At 44.3% G+C, this 17,317-nt stretch overlaps 1 protein-coding gene across 1 annotated transcript; it reads left to right on the top strand.

Annotated features, from left to right (window-relative positions):
• Positions 1–507: 507 nt before the first annotated feature.
• Positions 508–16,803, top strand: LOC308043168 (cytochrome P450 2J2-like; the record flags this gene model as incomplete). The annotated part of the gene is made up of 10 exons (XM_080349087.1): positions 508–579; positions 10,711–10,873; positions 11,510–11,650; positions 13,279–13,439; positions 13,536–13,565; positions 14,201–14,377; positions 14,926–15,067; positions 15,229–15,416; positions 16,020–16,158; positions 16,625–16,803. 10 exons carry the CDS (start codon positions 508–510, stop codon positions 16,801–16,803), a joined length of 1,392 nt encoding a protein of 463 aa, XP_080205213.1.
• Positions 16,804–17,317: the final 514 nt, after the last annotated feature.

Genomic DNA, 17,317 nt, shown 5'->3' with positions numbered 1-17,317 from the left:
TGACAGAAAGCAAAGTGAACATGTTCCTTTTCTTTAATACATTTACCAGTGATGGCTAATGAACACCTGCCATCCTATTGATCTCAGATGTATGAATTTGTGGCCTTGTTATGAATTTTCTGGTGCTTCAGCTCCCTAACATTGAAGCATTCACTCATAGTAGCTATAGCTCTATAGCTTTACGAATAGTTGTGTTTTTTTTTTTTTCAGAAATAGTTTTTCCATCTGTTTGTTCCATTTTCCCATCTGTTCCTCCAGCCTCATAGTCTTGTTCAACCTGTTTACAAAGATTGCCTTAAAGTGAATATATATATATATTTTTTTTTTTTTTTTTCCCCCTAAGACAATTGTTTCCTTCATATTGGTTTGATTTGTTCTTAAACTGCCTTTCTGAACTACTCTGGGTGCTTTTTCTGCTGACCCATTTACCTTTCCAATACGTGCTTTAATCCATCAACGTAACCATACACTTTAAGGCCACGAGGAGTTCTTGTTTGGTGCACAGCGATGGCTGCAGCACGGCTGGACCTGTGGGTAGATCCTGGTGAGAAAGCCAGCGTGCCCATGGATGGTGTCCAGGTGGGTACCGCAAAGGCGGGAGACAGCAGAGCACTCCCGGTAGTGCTCCTTTCAGTCAATGGGATGACTCAGTTTGGGCATGTTGCTTTTTGCTACACCAAAGTACAACTCGCTGCTACCAGAAGATGCAGGGTAGTGGGCAGCCCAACTGTTGCTCTTTGCCACCTCACCTGCTCTCCACCACAATGCTGTTCAGTCACCTGTACAGGGGCATTTTCCTCCAGTGTGACCCAGGTGTTGTTCAATGGCTAGACATCTTTTAAAACAGCTATCAGGCAATCCAGAAGCACAAGAACATTGTGGTAGGAAGCACATACATTTAAAATGAAGAATTAATTACCACCAAATAATCTGCCTGTTCTCAATAAAGACCTCAACTGAAGATGGTCTTGCAGCACCTCCCAAGTGTTCCCTTCACTGGAGAACCTCTAAGTAGCTTCTGAGTAGTTACCAGATAGAGATTAAGGTACCCAAGGCAGTCCCCAGCCTGTGTTTGACCAATCTGGAAAAAAATTCGCAGGAATCACCAGCTTGTATTTTATTACACTTAGATCAGAAGCTGGACTGGATTTATCTGTGTAATTGCCTGAGAGACACAAGTGAGCGCCCTTCAAAAAGGTATCATTTCTGCCACAAAGAGAGCATGAATCTGTGTCTCTCCAGGCCACCCAAAAAGTGATCTTTGATTTGTCAAAATAATCCTTTATACAGGGTAATTAGGAGCTTGGAAGATATCCAGAATGTGTTAATCTACACTTTGTAAATTTCTTTTTTTTATGTAAGGAAGGGGAGAACTAATTATAAGCTTGTAAATCGTGGTTAATTTTAAAGAAAAATGCTTTGGGAAAGTTTTCTAGCCTTCTGCAAGACATTTTGGTTTATTTCTTCTCTCTCCACAAGACTTCTGCCTTCTACTGTTTGCTGGCAGGAGGAAGATCGGAAAAATCCTACTGGTCCTGTCATCGCAAGGGATGATTGTGGGGTGCTTTCATTGTTACCCTTCTCCTTCTGGTAGAATGAGAGCAGACCCTCCATTTAGCTAAAGACAAGGTGTCGTCTTTTTCGTTCCAGATGTGCTGAGCTATTTGTAAACAACGAGGGCTTTTGTCGTATTCAACATAAAGTTTAACACTCTGTTGTGTGTTCATGAGACTTTGAAGGCTGCTGTGCTCCACCTTCCACGTAAAAGGGCTCACGGAAAGTCCTTTGGAACGAAGGAGACCCCAACTCCTGGTTTCCATGCAGGAGGATGTCCCCAGGACTCATAGCAAGCATTGGCCTTCCAGACTAAATGCAACATCTAGTTATTTTAAAGGTTTGTAATTAACAAGACCACCTTGCTAAGACGTGCATGGTGAGGAGGAGCAGCCTTTTACAGCAGCCCCTCCTCTTGGTCTTGGTGGTGGCTTTACTTTAGAGTGGTCTTCTGGCCACTTGGAGCTAAGCAGTAATGAGCTGTAAATTTATTTCCAATGTCAAGTTTTTGGGCCACGGGGTTGTAGGCACAAAAGGCTGGTCCTGCATGTTTGATAGCAAGCTCAAGGCTTTACCTTCCAGCTCAGCATAGTTCGTTAGAAAGTTTATCCATTACCAACCTGTAGTGGTTTGGTTCGCTTTGTTCCCAGAAAACAAAGACCCTGTGTTCACAGCTAAATCCCCCTATACAAGCATTTCCTTTAACTGAACAAAAGCCTGCTAAATAAGAACATTTCTCCTTCTGGGTAATGATGCATTCCCCTGTGCTCATGGTATGTGATATTCCCTTAGTTCACTTTCTTTGCTACTTTTTACAGTTCAGTTTCCATACGCTCGTGCTCGTGTGGTGCCAATGCTGTTGGTGATGAATTTCTTGCAGTGTTGACTTGAGCAATGTCTCTGAAATAGTAATTTTCTGTCTCCCCAGTATTTAGCTGAGTACATAGTCTCAAAGACCTTTCATCAGGCATCCATCAGCAATGAGTTGAAGCTAAGCAAAACACACCCTTTCCAGAGGCCAAGCAAATCACATGCCTACATGGTAACTAATTATTTCTATTGGCTGATTGTTTTTTAATTTGTCTGTTTTATAGGTAAACAGATTTATCTTACAAAGGCAAAGTGAAGAATAATGCTGGGTTTTATTCATTGCTTTCCTTCAGAGACTGAAAGGCTGAATACTGAAATAGGTGTGATTTAGCTGTACAGAGAAGTCACTTGATTTTCATACCCAGGCAGAATTGCTGGAAAAGATTGGGAAAGCCTGGAAAAATTGTCGAGCCCCTAACAGAACTCCATAAATAGATGACATGAGCCATGTGGTCTCCAGCCTCCAGCTCATCATCAAACTCCTCATTTAAAATGGAACATTTTACAATTGGCAAACTCCCTGGAGAAGCTGATTTCTGGTACAAGGAGCCCACCATATAGGACCCCACATTCAGACAGCTCATGAACATCAGTCATTTGTGGTATTCAACTCAATCTCATGATCCTGAATGCAAATCCTGAGCATGGGCATCTCATCTTGAGATGCCATTTGTACATTGGTTGTGTTGCAGAGACTTGCAGAGCTGTCTCAGAGCACACAAGCCAGGGATCAATAAGATGAAAAAACCGGTTCTTGACCCAAAATGCTCATGACTGAAATACCAGGAGGGTGGATGGAAGCACAGGAGACAGAAGAGCACTTCTCGCTGGTACAATTTAGCTGCAATCAGGATTGAAGGATTGGGAATCCTGAAAAGCTTTTTCTGGCTTACAAAATAAGGAAAGAAATTCAGCAAGTTAAAATTCTTGGAGGGAGATGTCATATGTGCGTGCTGCAGGTTAAGACCATGGACAGATAGCACTCTTTGGGTGATACCCATAGAACGCCTGCACATTTTTTGAATGTGCTTTTAAAGAAATCTGGGTCTTGAAAACAAAAAGCTATGTCTAGAGATACTAGGAGTGGCAGTGGCTACCTTTAATTTAGCATGGCCAGCTTTGGAGACCTGAACCAATGCGAGTACTCCCACGTGCTCAGCAGCATCCATACATAACGGTCCTACGCAGGGTGAAAGTTTGGGTGCCCCATTCCTGAGTTTTCTGCTTTGGAAGGACTCTTTCTTTCCACCACTGCAAAAAAAAAGAGTTGCTTTCAGTGGCAATTTTACCAAGTTTTCCTGCCTGAGTGGGAAAGGGATGAAGACCTTTACTTGCCAATGGCTGCCGGGCAGGGGACAGTGCAAAGGAAAACAGAACCCATGCATCTGGCGGTGGCTTTTTCGGCTGTGTTTCGGTTTGCCTGCCGGGCTGGGGTTGCAGCTGGCTGGCCTGATCTCCTTCCCTCCCACCGGCTCTTGCTGAGAGCAGAACATGCCTTCTCCTGCTGATTCCTGCTTGCCATATTGATTGCAGCAGGGTATAATGGAGACAAGTCAGGCAGAAAGCCAGCCACCCTTGGGAATGATTAAAGAGCAAGAAAAAAGGATGGAAGTGAAGAAAAACAGGCTGATACTTAGGACATGGCAGATTTGGAGCAAATTGTGCCCCTTACTCCACTCCAACCCAACCTGGTGCCCAGGACAGTGCCGTAGCACCGCTTTTTCAGCTCTGCCATTGTACAGACCCGCATATACATGGGGAACAAAATCCCCAGAACGTGTACAATATCCCTATTGTGCATGGATTTGCAGACTGATTATTCGGAGCATAGCCAAGGAAAGGTAAGGCTATGACCCATTGTTTTCGTGCGATCAATTGAATACTGTCATTTGCATTTAAAACGCTCCGAATTCGCACTGTCAATATGCCAAACAGCTGCTCCGGCTTTTCAGCATTCCATGGTGACAATCACACTATCGTACATCATTGGCACCAGGATTTGCAATACTCTCAGTGTCAAAATTTTGTGTAGTTTTTTGTTGTGTTTTTTTTTTTTTTCTTTTAAGAAAAAAAAATACACCCCCCCCCAATACCCAAACCTGTGAAAAATCCATTTTTAAAATGATGGCGTTCGACGCTGCTAAGCAGGCCTTCACAGATGCCAACATATCAAAATTCATCTCTTTTCTTCCTCTCATACAATTAAAAGGTAGTTAAGAAAGAGGCTGTTCCTGATAGATCCACCTTCTGTTTTCTCCTTTGTATGCGTATTATTCATTAGCAGTCTAATAAGAGTTTCAAAATGCTCTGTGCCTCTGCCAGCAGGGCATATGTATGTAGACATGTGCTTGTGACAGATAAGTACATAAACAGCATATTGGCACCAGAAAGACATCTGTGCCTAGAAAAATGCTTGTGATATGTACATAAATGACATTTTAGCTCTAGTCAAGTCCTTGTGGCTTTGAGAGGAATATGTGACTGTACTCTTCTCTGTGAATACTGAAAAGGTACATCTTAGAAAGAGAGGATTTTAGAGGTTTGTGGCGAGTCGGAAGCAGAGCTGAGATGCGGGATGCCGCCCCGTGTGAACAGCCGTGGCTGCAGCCCGGTTCTGCCAGGTCACGGCAGACGGTGGCAGAGTCTTGCTGGGGAGATCGTGGGCGGCTGCCACCGACAGCACAGCGAGTGCGGCCACCTCGCAGGGGAGCACCCGGCACCCCCAGGATCCGATTTCATACGTCCGGATGGGGTCTGCCATGTGAGGTGGCGTGGGGCTGGCAAAGGCGATGCAGGTTCTGGCTGTGAAGGGAATATAAATCTTGGCCCAAAGACAAAAAAGTCAGGGGGTGGTCGGGAGTCTGAGGGCACAGGGAGTGCTCCCTGCAGCACTTTCTGCTACCTATATTTAATTACCAAGCTGACAAATCTGAATACAGTCCCTTCACTACCACTGGCTTCTACAGCAGGAAAGGGACATTTTGATCTGTTACAGAAGGTCACCGAATAATCCTGTCTTCTGGGATCATTTGTGGATTGCACAATGGGATGCTGTAGTTCTACTTGCACCACTTGGCTTAAGCTGTGATGCCTCAGTTTACCCATTCATGGTGACAGTTGCTTGCCTTATACCTTTAATTAGTGCTGGAAACGTGTTCAGGAGGTGAGAGGCCTTTTGGAGTCCCAGGAAAACCCAGAGAATATTTGCATCTAATTTTGGGTAAAAGAGAGAGAAGATGAAAAATTGAAGGCACTTTAGTATTCACTATGCATGCACAACAGTAAATATGGATTTGGCTTCCTGATTTTGGGGCTTAGGCCCTTGGAGATATTTGAGCCCAAACTTCCATGGAGAGCACTTATGTCCCAGTGAAATAACCCCAAGCAGGGAACTCAAGCTTAAGGACTGGATTCAAACATGTAATTCGTGAGCTTGTTCTGGGAGGTACGGGTGCCCCAGCACTTTCCATTCCTCACCTTCTGCAATTAGAAATCTCCTGTAGATTTCGTTTGATCCAGCAGAGCAAATCCTAAAAAGAAATGTGTGTCCAAAGCTACCATTGCCTCTGGGTACATCATGACTTACCTGGGCTGGATTAAATGGCGGCTACACCTGTGTGGACGCCCTCCAGAATGTGGTCTAGCACACACAATGTGGTGGTGACTGCTGTTCACTAGCTTGCCCATGGTGAAAACGGCATCATTCCTTTGGGTCTGACATAAGGAAGAAAAAAGCAGCAAAATATCCTTCGGTGTAAATCAGGATGGGTCCCCTGAACTTCGCTGGAGCATGTTGGTTGATGTGACCTGAGCACACAGCTCCTTGGGTGGATTGGGATCTCACACCTCCAACATGGTGGATAGAACTGCAGTGGTGGATGAGCTGTTACTTGCCTGAAAAAAAAGTGTTTGTGGGGGGAAAATGTCTCTATTCATTCTCATTTTGCATGTGATTTTTCCTACATATGTTTCTAATCATTAAGAAATTCTGTAGCTTAAATAATGCTCTGAAAGTACGGTAACTGTTGGACTACATTCTGTTGTAACCTTATTGAATTTCACTTCTCTGGAAAAAATAATGGGATAGTATATCTTGAAAAACAAATGGTAATTGCATTTTTAACAGAATGTTTCTCTTTGTGTTTCAAAACCTTCTGCACACAGTTAGACATCTAGCCAGAGAAGAAGGTACAAAGCATATGGGCCAGTTTCTGTCTGTTGGCTGTTCAAGATGCCTTAATATTCAAGCAGTGATGTGTCTGTGTCCATGCAATATGGCACAATTTATCTACTCAGTATCCATGAGCTCAGGTGAGGTGGCCAGAAAGTTGGGTACTGGGGTCAGAAGAGGTATTCAAGGAGGAACTGTGGAAGGTGGGTTTATCCTGTGGGTGTACATCCTTATCACATGTTAATTCACTTTTTTGTTATTTTGACTACAGAAGACTGATGTTCTGTGTTTGTGGCCAGAGGCACAGCTTCATCTTCCAGGTGACCAGGATCTTGCAATTTAGGGTCTGGTAGAAATTGCAAAAATAGAAATTGTCCAAAACCTTTGTACTGTCCATGCACTGCAAAAATATTAATTCCTCAGTGCTTTGGGGATTTTCACATCACCATGTGCTGGGAACCGATTTGATTAAAGCCTGAGATCCAAAAGGGCATCATTGCAATGCAGTTTGGTAACATGCTGGTGTTACTGTCTACCGAGGTTAAGAGAGCCCTGGTGATAACTGGAATGCTCTTCCCTAATTTTTAGTAATCTGGCACGTTAAGGACTTTGTGATGAGATGCATTTGGACATATGAAGCTTCAAGGCAAAGTAATAGGCTTGAGGCTTCTGACTGACAAGACACATGTGAGTACATGCAAAATTTGCTCCTCCTGCTAAAAATAACATTTCTCCTGTCAACCACGATGCATCCACCCCCACAACACCACCCAGAAGAACACATTAACACCTTGGCTTTGCACGTAGCCCGATTCACAGCAGCCACAAGTGGTAGAGGGATCTGCACTCTGTGTGCACGCTGACAAATCATATGGCATCGTGAAGAACAGAGGAGTGAAACTGGGCTAGCAGAAGTTGACGCCTTATTATCACAGTCCCTTTGAGCATGCTGTAGGCTGACACCTCCACCAACCGAGTCATCTCCCTGATGCCAGGATGAAGAGCACGAGCCCACTATCCTGATTTAGCCTCTGGTAAGGGAAGCTTGGCTTCTCACACTGGGAAGGGCGGAATTGGTACAGGAGCATCATGGCTGCACTGGCACGGGGACAATCAAAGCGTGTCCAACCACTGCTGCTCACAGCTGTGCTACAGCGACTTGTAAAATATAAGTTATACACCAGTGATGTGAGATTTTTCTCCCATTACTGCACCCCCATTTGGAGTCTAGTACCATCCAGAAAGCTGCAAGTAATATTTCAAACCAAGAAGAGTTGAGTTGCAGCCGAGCATTATGCTAAAGAAGGGCTCGTGCAATCACTAAGGTACAGGTCTGTGGTACAGGCTGTGTGCGCTTCTGCTGGCACTACAGTCACCCAGGTTAGGAAAGACATGGACAGCAAAGCTTTTAAGAGAGGTGAAAGACAAGAGAATACCAAGGCTTTTTCCCAGTTGTTGTTTCCTATGAAAAATTTGCTTTTTTCCTGAAAAATTGAAGCTTTCTGAAAAATGTTGAAGACAGTGAAAATTTACCAAATTTGTCATTCTTTGAACTTCTCACCATAACTTCTAGGCAAATAATTTGAAAAGTCATTATTGACAGTTTTACTTTGGTATAAATTCAGATTGTTTACAAAGTAAATCTCTTAAAAAATGAGTTGGATACAAATTGTGGATAAAATATTGGCAGGCAATGCGAGGTTGATTGTGGTCGCAGAGGTCACTGTCGGTCCACTGCTGCCTTCCTGTGGGACAACGTGAAGCTTTATTCAAAGGCGATTTTCAGAAAACCCAGGAGATTTAAATGCATAAGTTCCAATCTCTCCTTTATCTGGCAAGCGCATGAGCCTACATTCTCACTCTCAATATTAAGCTCCTTTAACTCTCATTTAAGAGGCTGGGCAGAACCCTGGGCTCTCGCAATGCTTCCCTTGTCTGAACTTCACCTGATGACTGGCCAAGCCAGGCTTTGATGGGCGCTGAAGCATCCAGCCCTTAGCAGATGATGCTTAGTGCTTAACAGGATCAGCCCCTTAGCGACTCGGATGGTGCCCATCACCTCACATGCCTTACCGTTTTTTAAATTATGCAATGTCCCCCGTATGTAATCAGCCAAGTAAGCTGCTTTCACCTAACCTCAACTGTGTGTAATGCTCATAATCCCAGCTAGGTGTCTGTATAAAGGAGCTCCTTGTTACAGGCAGAAGGGAGGAATATTATTCCATGTGAAAATTAGAGAGTTCACGGAGATGTAAAGATAAAGGCTTGCAAGATTCCTTTCGTTTGGCAAAACATTTGAGGTTTTGGGGTTGTTTTTGGAGGTCCCGATGTTTAAACTTAGTTTTTCAGCAGCTGGTCTGGCACTAGCTTACATGAGAAAGCAGCTCACCCATGGCAAGTCCTGTCCCCAGTAAGCTATCGTCATTTTATCTTGTTTTGTTTTCTTTCCAGTCCTTCCCTGTTATAGCAGATGTAACACCAGCATCAAGTCCCCTCCTTGGATGAAAATTCGTGAGTTCATCAGCCAAGATGGAGCTTCAGTTTTGGCCTCATTTGGTTTCTCTCTTGGAAAAGGTGAATGGTTGGATGCTCTTGGTGGTTCTGGTCATGTTTCTTTTGATTATTGACCTTGTGAAAAAGAGACGTCCCAGGAATTTCCCTCCAGGGCCACAGCTCTTTCCTCTCATGGGAACCTATGTGGACTTTAAGCAGCCCCTCCACCTTGCACTGCTGAAGGTAAGAGCTCCATCGACATTTCTCCTACTAACAATATTTTACCTCTTCAGTGACTTTTGTCACCTAAGCTGGAAAGCAAGAGCAGCCTTTGAAGAACTATCTGTATAATAACCATGTATGAGAGATAACCGTGCATGGTTTTAGCTCTTACTACCACCTTGAATTCCGTGGGAGTAGGAAGGTCCAATGGGAAAGAAGCCCATAATGGAGGAAGACCTACGTGTTTCTCCTGTTTCTTCCCATCTGGAGCCCAGGAAGGGTTTGGGGTGGCTGGGTCAGGCAGGGGGAGGGATGGCGAGTGCTGTGTGAGAAGCGAACTGTTTGGACTGTGAACATCACCTCTGGAAATGGTATTGTCATTGTCTTTGCTCAGAGCCCAACTATTTGCCTGATTACATCTGAAAGGTATATTTAAGACCCTGATTTAACCATCCCTGTGGCTTCTGTGTCACAGAAGGAGGCAGTGATTGCTATGGAAAGGTTTCCAGAGTTTCAACTCCCACCAAAGACAGAGATATAAGTGCTGAATAGGCTTTTTCTGGTAAAGTACAAGGAAAGGTTCTTACTTGTTGGTTGCAAATATCCTTTCTGGTGACTCTTCATCCCCTGCTTTTAGTTAGCAGGCTGAAACCAGCCTATCTACCCTGTGTTTCACAGGCCACAAGCACAGGTATGGGTGTCCCCTGGGGGAGTCATTGAGGAAGGCTGGGGCCTGAGCTCCCTGGCAGAGTGAGGCCCAAAAGATGATGTGATCAGCTTTTGCTCTTACGCATCAGGGAGTTGAACACTTCCCAGAAGACACTAAATGCCAGCAAAGTCCATGCAAGGAAAATGGCTATAATTCAGCCATAAATGCATTCAGGCTTAAACCATAAGCAGTTGGAAACACTTGATAAATGGGATAGCTGGACCAAGAAATGGCACTACTTTAGATACAAAGTTGATGAAAGGGATTATTTGTTGTGTTATGCCCTCAGCAGCAAGAGCCTGGGCATGGTGACCCAGGTGGTGCCTTCACTTCTTGTACCCTTCTTGGAAAGAAAAGGGATGGAGTAGATGCCCATCAGTTACAAAGTAATGTCCTTGGAACAAATTAAATTGATGCAACTGCCTGGTGAAACCCAGGTCATACCTGCTAACAAATAGAAGCAAACCACCTCTCTCTCACACTACAGCTCTCTAGCTTTTTTTACAGCCAACCTTCATGGAACAGTTTAGATTGGACGAGACCTGCAGACTTGGGCTTGTTTTTTTCTTAGGTTCTCTTGCTCCAAGCAGGACTAAATTCAAAGTTAAATGCCATTGCATGAGGTCTTTTCCAGGTAAGTTTTGAAAATCTCCATCTTCTCACTCTCAGAGGGTGATGAATTCTCTTTCAGCTTATCAGTCGGTATGGGAACATCTTCAGTGTACAGTTTGGAAGCCTGACTTTTGTGGTGATCAATGGGTACCAAATGGTGAGAGAAGCTCTTGTCCACCAGGCTGAAATATTTGCAGATCGGCCAAATATTCCACTTCTGCAAGAAATATTTAGAGGCTTTGGTAAGCACAGCTTCCAGAACTTTGGTACCATTTTTTTCATCTATTTGCAGTGATAACAATTAGAATTCAAGAAATGGGCTGAATTCAGCCCTTGGTAACTCCACTCATAAAAGTCTGCACAGAAGAAGGCAGGAACTTAATTAAGTGTAATAATCTCACAGGTGTACATTTAAATCTCTCTGGGCTTTAGGGATGATGTTGGGATCAAAGTCAGGTCTTGATGAAAGAGGAGAAATAAATGCAAGCTGCCCAGGGATCAATACACTTGAAGAGTTTTCCCCTTGGTTTTAGTTTCTCCTCTTTCTCTCGCAGTTGCATGTAGCTCCAGAGACAGGGAACAGTGCTCCTGCCTGCAGCTCTGCCAACAGCGTGATAATACTTATTTTGGCTTACACCTTGTTTTCCCACACAAAGTGACAAAGTTGCAGATTAAAGCAAATCCATAAAGCTAGAACTTTAGCATAAGCCAGTTACTCTTGAATTTTAATTCCTAGGCAAAGCTGTAGTTTTTCAATGGCTATGAGGTTAGCTTGCTTTGATTTGCAGTTTTTATTCAAGGTGAATGACCATTTCTGTATCTTGTCACTCCAATGTGACACAGAGTGAGGTTTGTTCACTTGTTTTTTCCACCTACAGGGCTCATATCATCAAATGGGCATATATGGAGGCAACAGAGGAAGTTCACTTTAGCAACGCTGAAAAGCATTGCTGTAAGTTTTGAGGAAAAAGTGCAAGAGGAGAGCCGGTACCTTGTGGAGACGATAGAGGAGGAGAAAGGTGAGTGGTTAAGCACCATGCCCAAAGCTTCCAGCTAAATATACAATGAGAAGTAAAACCCTGATGCAGCTCCTGACAAGCAAAACATTTCCGTAGTTGCTCAAATCTCTCTTATACTTCCAGACTGCACCTTTTAGCACTTACTTTAGACCTCAGGTCTACTATTTTAATTCTTCCTTATTAATATTAAGTAAATACATGTTAGGTGTTTATTAAAACTTGCATGTTTATATGGCTAAGAAAGTCTCTCCTGTGTTCTGTGAAGGAATCAGTGCAGCTCTCCTGCTTCAGGCATATATGCTCAGAGGCTGAGTTAACCTCTGCTTGTCCTTGGTTTTGAGAAGTATTTTAAAACTTGTTTAGTCAGGCTTTCCTTTTGTATCGTGTGCAGATTAAGTGTGTGCCTCGCTCTTTTATGGTCCAGCTTTTAAGAATTGCCAGAGGGATATTAGTAAGAATAATTTGTATGTTGGTACATGGGTGATGTTGCGCTTCAGCTTTAAATAGAAGCAGATGGAGTTTAGCTAATTCTATGGATCTATATATAGTAAATAAGAAAGATCTAAATAGGAATTGTGAAATTATATACTGAACTTGCTCCATTTTAATTGCTGTTGCACTGAACAGGCCAAATACTTCATGTTGCCAATTGATTGTGGTCCTTTATAGTCCTAATCAATAAACTAATGAAGCTGCTGGTTTGTGCCTTTCTTCCCATTAGTAACGACAAATAGTGATCATGTCCATCACTCTAGTATCTGAGCAGCAGCCCAGTATAATTACTTTCTTGAAGAGAGGAGAGATCAGCAGTGCAGAGTGTCTTGCATTTCAAAGCGATGCTCCCCAGCGTACCGGCAGCTGCTCAGGGATGGACTGGGTTCATTACTGACATTCGTCTCTCATGCCATGGCCTGTAGCTCTCCAGGCTGCCTCAGTATCCACCAGGAGATGGTGGTGTCTGCTCAGCAGCTCTCCCAAGGAATGCACATGTGATGAACATCGCACTACACTTGGCTCTTTTAGGAGCTACGTGCATCATGCCTGTGGGCCAAATGAGCTGTTGATGGATTTTATAGGTGGCTGCAAAGACTTGCAATCCTTACCCTCTCCCCTCTCTCCCATTTCACTTGATTTCTTTGTGGTGGGCAGTTAAAGGCCAGTGCAGTGGCATTTCTGCAGTGTGTTAGTCTTGAGCTCCCTGCCCCAGGCCAAGCTTTGAGGGACCCTCTCCTGGTGTCTGAAATTTGCACCAAAACCATGTTGGAGAATGTATACCTGACAGCCATAGCATGACATCCTGCAGGTTGTTTTCCCTGGAAAACAGTTCAAACCCTGCTTTGGCAGGTCTGTGCCAATGTCAGTGTCTGCCAGTAGCCTTGCCTGGAGATGGGAGGGGATGTCCTCAGAGAAAGGACGTTGTGCCACACAATGTCCAGCCTCCAGCAGGATGATGGAGGTGATGAGCGTGGTGGGGACTCCAGAACCATGGGATGAAGCATCACCCTGAGTGAAAAGGAGATGAGGTCTCACCCCAACTTCAGAACTGTTGATCTGGCACAGAATGTGGTTTTGAATAAGATTTTACAAAAGAAAAGAAGTAAACTTGTCTTTCATTATCTTTCCACCAGGACAACCATTTGACCCTCATTACAAAATTAATAGTGCTGTTTCAAACATCATCTGTTCCATAACTTTTGGGAACCGCTTCGACTACCATGACAACCGTTTCCAGGAATTACTGCACTCGCTCGCTGAAACGCTGTTGCTTATCGGAAGTTTTTGGGGCCAGGTAAAGCCAGTTGGATGCTTTTCTAGCTTCAGCTACATGTGAGAGCTCAGAAATAGGAGTTTCTGAGGCACCAATGTAATCTGCTTTTCCCCGTAGAAAGAGAGTCACGCTATAAGCGAGATAACCGTGAGTATTGTTTTACATTAGACTGGGTTTATGCACAAAATCCATCAGGAAAGCAAGGAAGGAAGTTATTATTGAGGCACATGGACTAAAAACATCACAGGATTGTAAAACCAATCTTATGCCTGCTGTAACTGAAGAGCAAGGGAAATACCATTAAAATATCTATGTTTCTACAAAAAGAGTCAATTAATAGTGAAAATTCCCTCTTTTTCCCCCATCCCTTTCCCAACTAGTTTTTCAAATAACATTTTTCAGTTAGGTGCATTTGGGGACAGATTGCACATAGCTTCTGCATAGGCACACAGCATGGGCCACGTCTGATGTCTGTCTCCCCCACGGACCCCAGCACTAAGGGGCTCCTCTGCATCCACACTGATTTATGACTCTGGTGGCCACCTCACATTAGGTGACAGATTTGACCACTCAGTATTAGAGAACTTGATCAGCAGAAAACATCTGGCTAGTTCTTACCTTGTTTGTATTTGCTTACATCATTGTAACTAAATCGGCCTTTGCAGCATAACTGTTTTTTTCCTGGTAACAAGCAGAGCTAATAAATTGTACTGTCATCTCAACTGTGACACATGCTTTCTTTTTAATTCAAGAAATGTTCTTTTGCTCTGTTTTCTCACCAGTTGTATAATGCTTTTCCTTCGATCATGAGATGGCTACCAGGACCCTTTAGGAAAATCTTCAGGCACTGGGAGAAACTTGAATATTTTGTGAAGGAAGTGATCACAAAGCACAAAGAGGATTTGCACCAGTCTGAGGCAGGAGATTATATTGACTGTTACCTGAAGGAAATAGAAAAGGTAAGAGAGAAATATCTGCAGTCACCTAAAGCTTAACCCAAGAAACAAGCAGATGAGACTCAAAGCTGTTTTGTCAGAGGAGTCCATGTCTCCCGTGTCGCCTTCTCTTCCCCACCTCTTCCACATCAAACTTTTAGCAACAGGAGCCTGATCACTTTGAAAACACACAGATCTTGTTTTCATTTGAAAATATTTACACTTTGTCTCTTCAATTTCTCATTCTGTCACATGGCGTAGGAGGGCGTTCAGGGAATGTGTTCACATTTCTATGAGAGCTCACAGGCCTGTGTTTGCTATTGTGAAACTTCACATTTAAAAACGCTACCTGCTTTCAGAAGTCACTCGATAGCAAACGGTGTCATTCAAAGCATTCCACGGGGCTTGAAATTCAGTGAAAGTAAGGGTAAGAAATTCCAAGTCCAGGGGTGGTGGATGATAAACTATTAAGAGCAGCAGCACTCGACTTATGAATGGATAGTTGTGGATTGGGTTCTTGAAAGCGTCTTCTCCATAATAAGAGTTTTCATTGCCATTTTTTCTTCCCCAAGTTTAAGGATGACACCAACTCATATTTTCATGAGGAAAACCTCCTGTGTTCCACCCTGGACCTCTTCCTAACCGGGACAGAGACAACGGCAACCGCCATCCGCTGGGCTCTGCTCTACATGGCTACATACCCCCACATTCAGGGTAGGGCGACTGATGGGTCCTTCATTAAGCCCAAAACCAGATAAGTGAAACTCAGAAAACAGAGCTACTTCCAGCTTTACCACATATTGGAGAGGCCCATGCCCCAGTTCCTTACTGGGGACATCTTGAGCACAGGCCTTTTTATTTCTTTCTTTCCACAGAGAAAGTGCAGCTCGAAATCGATTCGGTGATCGGCCAGTCCCGCCAGCCCACCATGGCTGACAAGGAGAACATGCCGTACAGCAGCGCGGTGCTGAGCGAGGTCCTGCGGATGGGCAACGTCGTGCCACTGGGGGTGCCCAGGATGTCCACCAGTGACACCATCCTGGCCGGCTTCCACGTGCCCAAAGTACGTGGAGACCACCAGCCTTTCCCTTGTCCCACCAGAGCAGGGTCTTCATGGCCCAAGTCCCACATCTCACCTGGAGGGGAACTAACCAGCAGAATCTTGTGGAGATATCACAGTTATGTAGAAAATACAAGGTCTCCTGACAGATGCTGTAGCGGTGTTATGGGTCTCACCTCCTTATGGAGGAGAGTTATGAGATCCTACAGTGTTGGTCATAGCTTTCAGTTTTACAAGGCTTATCCCTTAAATTTTATACAAGGTGCCTTCCAGGCATTATGGGAATAGAGGGACAAGAAACATAAGAAGGTATTTTGGGTTTGTTAATTCCACAGAATATTAAAAATCATCTATTAAAAGTAGAATTTGATGCAACCCAGGTAATAGGTGTTGATGTATACACATTGTTCTGCAATTATAGAAGCACAGAAGTGAACAATCTGATGGCCTTCACCCTCATTTAATTACATAGCTTAGGAAATAACATTTTGCCCTTAAAAAAAAGTTGTTTACATTTTGTGTGGAACAGAGCTAATAATAAACTAGTCTGACAACACATCGGCTCTTTTGCATTGCATAATCACTCATTTTCTCCACATCTTGCAGGGCACCACCCTGATGACCAGCCTGACTTCGATAATGTTTGACAAAAACGTGTGGGAGACTCCAGACACCTTTAATCCTGAACATTTCCTGGAAAATGGCCAGTACAGGAGACGGGAGGCTTTTCTGCCCTTCTCTGCAGGTAAGATGATGGATGGGGAGATGGTTTTCCTTTTTGCAATGTTTTTTTTCATTTCCCAAGACACCCCTTCCAGAATAGGGGGTGCAGCTCCTTGTCTGGCTTTCAACCCATCCCCACAGTGAAAATCCCAGTAACAGTTAATACTGACTGCTTGGAGCAGGAGGGAAATCAATTTGTTATCACAGGATGAAAAAATAAGGCTTTTTCCTCTTGCACAAGCTGCATCAATGTGGTTTTTTTTTAAATTGAGTTTCCTGTCTTCACCTATCAGAACAGCCATTGTAGTTTGCTCAGCAGTAAACTACTGGGGAAGGTTTCTGCAAGATGTGTGGGTGAACATTGCCACCTAACCTTTCAAGAAAGAAAAGCTCTTGCAGCCTGTGCAATGCCTTGTGTGCACGGGGAGTGTGAGAGGTGGTTCAAGCTCGCTTAGGAGTCTGTTGGGTTGTTTTTGCTTTTTTTCCAGGCAAGCGGTCTTGTCCTGGGGAGCAGCTTGCCAGGACCGAGCTCTTCATCTTCTTCACAGCCCTCCTGCAGAAGTTCACCTTCCAGGCACCATCAGAGGCCACTCTCACCTTTGCCTTCACACTCAGCCTCACACGCTGCCCCAAGCCCTTCCAGATCTGTGCGCTCCCTCGCTACTGAGGCAGGTGTGGGGCTGCCCCACTTCAGCCCCCCCACTTCAGCCCTCTGCAGGCTGGAAAGTGCCCCTTCTCCCATCCACCCCACAGAGTTTGGGCCAAAATGATGGGCCACAGATGTCTAGTGCTGATGGGAAGGGCACACTGCAATGAGGACAACTCTTGGGGCTCTTCCCTTCATCCTCTGCCTCCTCCCCTTATCAGTTTGACAAAAAGCAAGAATTTAAAAGCCTTATTACTTAATTTCTGCCATGACCAACTCCCAGGAAGGTGCCTGCCAGCTGAAAATTCATGGGCACAGTAGGGTCCACAGTGACTCTTCTATAGGGGAATATGTCCACCACCCAGAGAACATCTAGCAACCCCTAAGTCCCAACATCACAGCAGTCCAAATGGCTGTGTTTGCTGAGGTGTTCCTGGTCAGTGGGGGCAGGTGGCCTTGGACGTACAAGCTCTGGGTTTGTGCCTCAGCACCAATTTGGACTTCAAGGTGGCTATGGCTGATCCTGAGCTGCAGG

Source organism: Nesoenas mayeri (assembly GCF_963082525.1).
Source record: "Nesoenas mayeri genome assembly, chromosome: 8".
Taxonomy (NCBI): Eukaryota; Metazoa; Chordata; class Aves; order Columbiformes; family Columbidae; genus Nesoenas; species Nesoenas mayeri.
Note: the sequence above shows the minus strand (reverse complement) of the source record. Positions and strands in the feature narration are given on the sequence as shown.